This window comes from Peromyscus californicus, unplaced genomic scaffold (genome assembly GCF_007827085.1).
Source record: "Peromyscus californicus insignis strain IS unplaced genomic scaffold, ASM782708v3 Scaffold_17__1_contigs__length_78620276, whole genome shotgun sequence".
Classification (NCBI taxonomy): Eukaryota; Metazoa; Chordata; class Mammalia; order Rodentia; family Cricetidae; genus Peromyscus; species Peromyscus californicus.
Genome location: NW_026294469.1, coordinates 26,178,568 through 26,184,567, shown reverse-complemented (window position 1 = coordinate 26,184,567; position 6,000 = coordinate 26,178,568). Strand labels below are relative to the sequence as shown.

At 44.0% G+C, this 6,000-nt stretch overlaps 1 protein-coding gene across 2 annotated transcripts in view; it reads right to left on the bottom strand.

Annotated features, from left to right (window-relative positions):
* Positions 1-1,965: 1,965 nt before the first annotated feature.
* Slc4a9 (solute carrier family 4 member 9) overlaps positions 1,966-6,000 on the bottom strand; it is a 33,690-nt gene continuing 29,655 nt past the window's right edge. For both annotated transcript variants that reach the window (XM_052741924.1, XM_052741925.1), the window contains 2 exons: positions 5,672-5,765; positions 1,966-2,149 (listed from right to left, as the gene is read on the bottom strand). In XM_052741924.1, coding sequence (XP_052597884.1) covers positions 5,712-5,765 — 54 coding nt within the window. In that variant the 3' untranslated portion in view covers positions 1,966-2,149; positions 5,672-5,711. The remainder of the gene's footprint in view (positions 2,150-5,671; positions 5,766-6,000) is intronic.

Sequence of the window (6,000 nt, the reverse complement as noted above, 5' to 3'; positions counted from 1 at the left end):
AAGTGGTAGAGTGTTTGCCTAACATTCAAGTCTCAGTTCTGTAAATCTGCCTATATCCTTGTGATTAGTGCTTAGGTTTTTTTCACTAAGAAACAAAGAAGCAAACAAATACCTTCTCGAGGCTGGAGAAGTGGCTCAGTAGTTCAGTGCCCTTACTTTCGGAGCTTCCAGAGGACCCTAAGTCTATTTCCAGCACCCACATTGTTGGCTCACAACTGCCTGTAACTCCACCTCCAGGGATTCTAACACCCTTTTCTGGCCTCTGCAGGCACCACACACATGTGCCACATAGACACACGCAGACATAAATCAATTTTTTTAAAGATGAAAGAAAAATATTAAATTTACATTTATTTGGGGATAGGTGGGTACATGTGTTCCACAGCAGGTATTTGGAAGTCAGAGGACAAATTTGGGGCATTGGTATTTTCTTTCCACCATATGGGTTGGAGGGATCAACTGCTGGGTGGTAAGCACAATTACCTGCTTAGCTCACAGCAGGGGTTTTGTTTGGGTTTGGGTTTTTAATGTGTAAGGTGCTTTGCCTGCAGGTATGTCTGCACCACTGTGCCTGGTAACCTCCAAGGCCAGAAGAAAAGTGTCACATTCCCTAGATCTGGAGTTACAGATCTTTCCAAGCTGCTAGGTAGGTTCTGGGAATCCTACCCTGTACCTCTGGAAGAGCAACCAGCGGGCTTCCTTTTTTTTTTTTCTTGTTACATTTAGAGTGTGTGTGCATGTATATGCCACAACATGAATGTGGATGTCAAAAAACTTGATCCTCTCATTTTACCATGTAGGTCCAGTGGATTAAATTTGGGTGTGGCAAGCATCTTGCTAGCCATTTTGAGGGTTTTGTTTGGTTGGTTGGTTTGTTTTTGTATTGTTTTGTTGTTTTTATTATTTAAGTTAGTTTTGCTTTTTTGAGACATGATCTATCTGTATAGTCCTGACTGTCCTAGAGCTTGCTATGTAGACCAGGCTGGCCTCGAACTCACAAAAATCCTCCTGCCTCTGCCTCCCAAGTGCTGGGATAAAAGGCTTACACCACCACAGCAGCAAAGATAAATCTCTTCACCACCTGCTAGAGAACATCACCTGCGCCTCTGGGGGAGGCCACACTCATCCCTGTGGCAGTCTCCCATATCTTACTGCAGGAGGATTTGATTCTTGGGAATTATCTACCCAACCATCTTTGTTTCCACAAAAGAAAGCCAAGACTCAGAGACAAGGCCCTTCATCAAGGACTCCTGAGAACTCTGTGACATCACCAGGATGAGAACTAGGTCCTTGATCTCCAGGGTGCACATCAGGGGCTGCTCCTACACACAGCATGCCTTCCCCTGGCCCTGTCTAGGAGACCAGAGGCTGACCTGGTTTCCTAGGCAACTCCTTCACCAATCTGCCCAGCTCTGAGCACCCAGGCTCAGAGGTTGAAATGAGGCTGGGGAGGAGGTTTGGTGGCACCAGCCCTTTTTGTTGTTTGGTTTGGTTTGGTTTGGTTTTTGGTTTTTGAAACACAGTCTTATACAGCCCAAGCTAGTCTTAAACTCTCCATGTAGTTGAACTCAGAATTCTCCTGCCACTGCCTTCTGCGTTCCCGAATTACAGATGTGTACCTATGACCCAGTTTAAAATACCTCATTTTTAACCTAAAGGTGTTCTCTCCGTCGCTACTGTCTTTGAGAAGGGCAGGAGTATCTGGGGATCATGTGGTCTACAAGCAAGAGCTCTACCATTGAGCCAGGCCCCCCCTTCCTTGTTACTAGTTGCTCTTCTTTGTTTTTCCTGTTTTGAGACAGTCTTGTTATGTAGCCAAGGCTGACCACGAACCTACCCTTTGGCCTAGGCTTACCTCAAACTTGAAATCCTCCTACTTCAACAGCTCCAGTGCTAGGATTTCAGGTGTACATTACCACAGCTGGCTCATTCTTCTTTTTTTTTTTTTTTCAATTATCCACAAAATATTTTTAAGGATTTATTTATTTTTATTTTATGTGTATCTTGCCGGCATGTATTTAAGGGCACTGGGTTTCCTGGAACTGGAGTTAGGGATGGTTATAGGCTGCCATATGGATGCTGGTCATCATACTCAGGTCCTCTGGAGGAGCTGCAAGTGCTCTTAATCGCTGAGCCTTCTCTCCAGTCCCTAAAAAAATAATATATTCTTTAAATTCTTAAGTTTATATACAAATGATGGGTTTTGTTGTGGTGGTGGTGGTGGTTTTTTTTTTTTTTTTTTTTTTTTTTTTGGTTTTTCGAGACAGGATTTCTCTGTGTAGCTATGGAGCCTGTCCTGGAACTCACTCTGTAGACCAGGCTGGCCTTGAACTCACAGAGATCCACCTGCCCCTGCCTCCTGAATGCTGGGATTAAAGGCGAGCACCACCACCGCCCAGCAAATGATAGGCTTTATTATGGCATTTTCATACTCCTTATTATTCTTTAATTCCACTCCTAGGTATTTACACTATGAAAATTCTCGTACTTGCAGAAGATATTTGTATACTCTTTCTTGCCTTTTTCAACTTATAAAATTATTCGTTATATACAGATATGGTGGTTTGAACGTGAATAGCCCATGGGCTCCTATGTTTGAATAATTGGTCCCCAGTTGGTGGAGCTGTTTGGGAAGGATTAGGAGATGTGGCCTTGTTGGAGGAGGGGTGTCACTGGAGGTGGGCCTTGAGGTTTCAAGACACTGGACCACTTCTGAAACCCGCCCCCTTGTAGTTGTGCCATGCCTGCCTGCCGACATACTCCCCACTGTGACAGTTATGAACTCTAACTCTCTGAAACTGGAAGCCCCAAATTAGATTTTTCTTTTACAAGTTGCTCTGGTCATGGTATTTTATCATAGCAATAAAAAAGCGACTAAGATAATAGATAATAAAAAGAATGAGATAGATATATATGTAGAGAAACTATCCAATGAATATTAAGTAGCAGGTATGTTATGAAACCCCATAGTATGATTCAATTTAATAAACAAAATTTTCAGCCAGACGGTGGTGGTGCATGCCTTTAATCCCAGCACTGGGAGGCAGAAGCAATCGGATCTCTGAGTTTCAGGCCACCCTGGTCTACAGAGTGAGTTCCAGGACAGCCAAGGCTACACAGAGAAACCCTATCTCGAAAAACCAAAACCAAAAACAACAAAATTAACGTATTGTTCATTGAAATAAATCTTTTTGTTTGGCTGGTTTTTGGGGTTTTTTTGTTGTTGTTGTTGTTGTTGTTTTCAAGACAGGATTTCTCTGTGTAACAGATTTGGATGCCTGGAACTCACTCTGTAGGCCAGGCTGGCCTCAAACTCACAGAGATCCACCTGCCTCTGCCTCCAGAGTGCTGGGATCAAAGGCTTGTGCCACCACTGTCCGGCTCATTGAAATAAATCTTAACATCGAACACGAAAATATGGGCAATGGTTATTTCCAGTAAATTTCAATTTCAAAATTATAGAAATTGGAAAAATTCAATTTCTGTAATGTTTCAGTACTTTCTAGTAACCTTATTTACTTTTGTAAGCAATAAAGCTTATTTTATGTGCATAAAAAAAGTATCAGGTAGAGAATACCTATTCTGGAAAAAAGGACCATTTCTTTTTATAGACAGGGTCTTTCTACATTGGCTGTTCTAGAACTTGCCTTGTAGACCAGGCTGGCCTTGAACTCACAGCAATCCACTTACCCCTGCTTCCCAAGTGCTGGGATCAAAGGCATGTGCCTGTCTCTCCACCCCACCCCACCCCACTCCACCTTTTTTTTTTTTGAGACAAAGTCTCACACTATGTACTGAACTGGCCTCAAATCTGTGGCAGTCTTCCTGCCTCTGTCTACCAAGTGCTGGTATTCCAGATGTGAACCACACATCTGTCATTTTTTCCCCCTTTTATAAGTAGAAAAGGTGATCCCTACAAGCTATTGTGAGTACTTAAAAATAGAAGGACTTCTTAGCTGGGCAGTGGTGGTGTACACCTTTATTCCCAGCATTAGGGAGAGAGAGGCAAACGGATCTCTGAGTTCCAGGCCAGCCTGGTCTACAGAGTAGTACGGCCAGGATCACCCAGAGAAACCCTGTCTCAAATAAATAAATAAATAAATAAATAAATAAATGAATGAATGAATGAATGAATGAATGAATGAATGAATGAATGAATGAATAAATAAATAAATAAATAAATAAATAAATAAATAAATAAATAAATAAATAAATAAATAAATAAATAAATAAAAGGGCTTGTGTTCAGGTCCCTTTACTATGTAAAGACTGAGTGACTGGCACCTGCTTTGGTTCCTCTGGCTTGTTTGTCTTTCCTAAGCAGCAATAAACCAGCAGCTCCTGCTACTTCCCACCCCCAGACCCCAACTCCAAAGGTAGCTTAGTCTTTGCCAGCTGCCCTTCAATCCTGCGTCACTATTTCAGATCCCCAGCCAACAACACCTGGCAGTGACGCCAAAGGCCACCAATGCTGACTTCCTGAATAAAGCACCTGTGAACTGAGAGAGGACACAGTGACCAAGGCAGTGCACAGGGACACACAGCGGGACAGGGACAGGGACACGGAGAGCCTGTGACTTGTCCTCTTGCTCTATAGCCCGTCCCACACATGTTCCCAAACACGCAGAACCAGACATGGTGGCCTACACTTGTAATCTCAACACTCAGGATGTAGCAGAAGGGTCACCAGTTAGAGGGCAGCCTAGGTTATGTAGCAATACCCTCTAGATTAAAAAGAAAGAAAAAAGCCGGGCGGTGGTGGCGCACGCCTTTAATCCCAGCACTCAGGAGGCAGAGGCAGGTGGATCTCTGTGAGTTCAAGGCCAGCCTGGTCTACAAATCGAGTTCCAGGAAAGGCGTAAAGCTATACAGAGAAACCCTGTCTCAAAAAACCAAAAAAAAAAAGTCCATTTCAAGATTTCAAGTGATGGAGGTTCTTAGACAGGTAGAGGTATGGAGAGATGTCCTGTTATCCACAAGGAAAGTTCAGTTTCTCAGCTCATGCACACGGTGTGGCTCCTGCATAGAATATTCCCCTCTATCTTACCTGGCTCACTTCTCTTCTACTACTAAACCCTTTCTTCTTCCTACCCCACCTCCATGCAAGGGTCCTCTGTTCTCATGGCTTGTGCTTCTTTCCTTATCCAGCACTCTCCCACTAAAAGTCGCCCATGCTTCTGTCTCCCCCACTCCGGTTTAAGCTTCCTGAGATCGGGGCTGTGATTGTTCTGTCTATTCTATGTTGATATAAATCACAAGTGCTACATGGGTGAATAAAATGAAAGGCTTGTCTGGAGGGAGCATGGTTCCTACCAACCCTCGGGGAGGGGACTCCTGGGCAGAAGAAGCGAGCATAGGCTTTATCCCTCCCGCCCCCCTCCCCAGTCTTCCCTCCTGGGCCACTCACCCCTTCCTCTCCTCTGCACCTTCAACTCCAGGGATCTGTTTAATAAGCTTGAACTCCCTCTACCGGCAAAAATTCAGAACTGCCCCTGGGAATTCATTCTTCCCTCTGGGAAATTCCTTCTACTTCCTCCACAATTCCAGAGTTCAGGAGGGACCGGAATATGGGTAGAAAACCAGGATATCCATCCAGCAAACAGGAGGTTCCAAGGTCTGATCCCACACCTTTCCTCCCTCAACCCCAGGAGCACTTTGCTCCAACCCTCACCTTGTGTCTGTTTCCTGGTGTCTCCACACTCTTACTACAGCTAATTCACAGAGATGTTGATTTCTGGAGCCTTTGGCTGATACATCAGTTCTGACTGTGGAAGAAATATCCAAGGACAGTTTGGGAACAGACAAAAATTTGAAAAAGAAAGAAGCATAAATAAAGGGACTCAGGAACTAGATAGGAATTTACATTCAAAAGAAAACAAAGATCAGGGTAGAGAAGCTAGCTCACAGAGCTGTGTGATAGCTCGCTCTGTCTCCATGGGCTCATAAACCAGAACTCTGCCTGTGGGGGAAGAACTCCCTAAGCCCTCCATTCTGCCTATA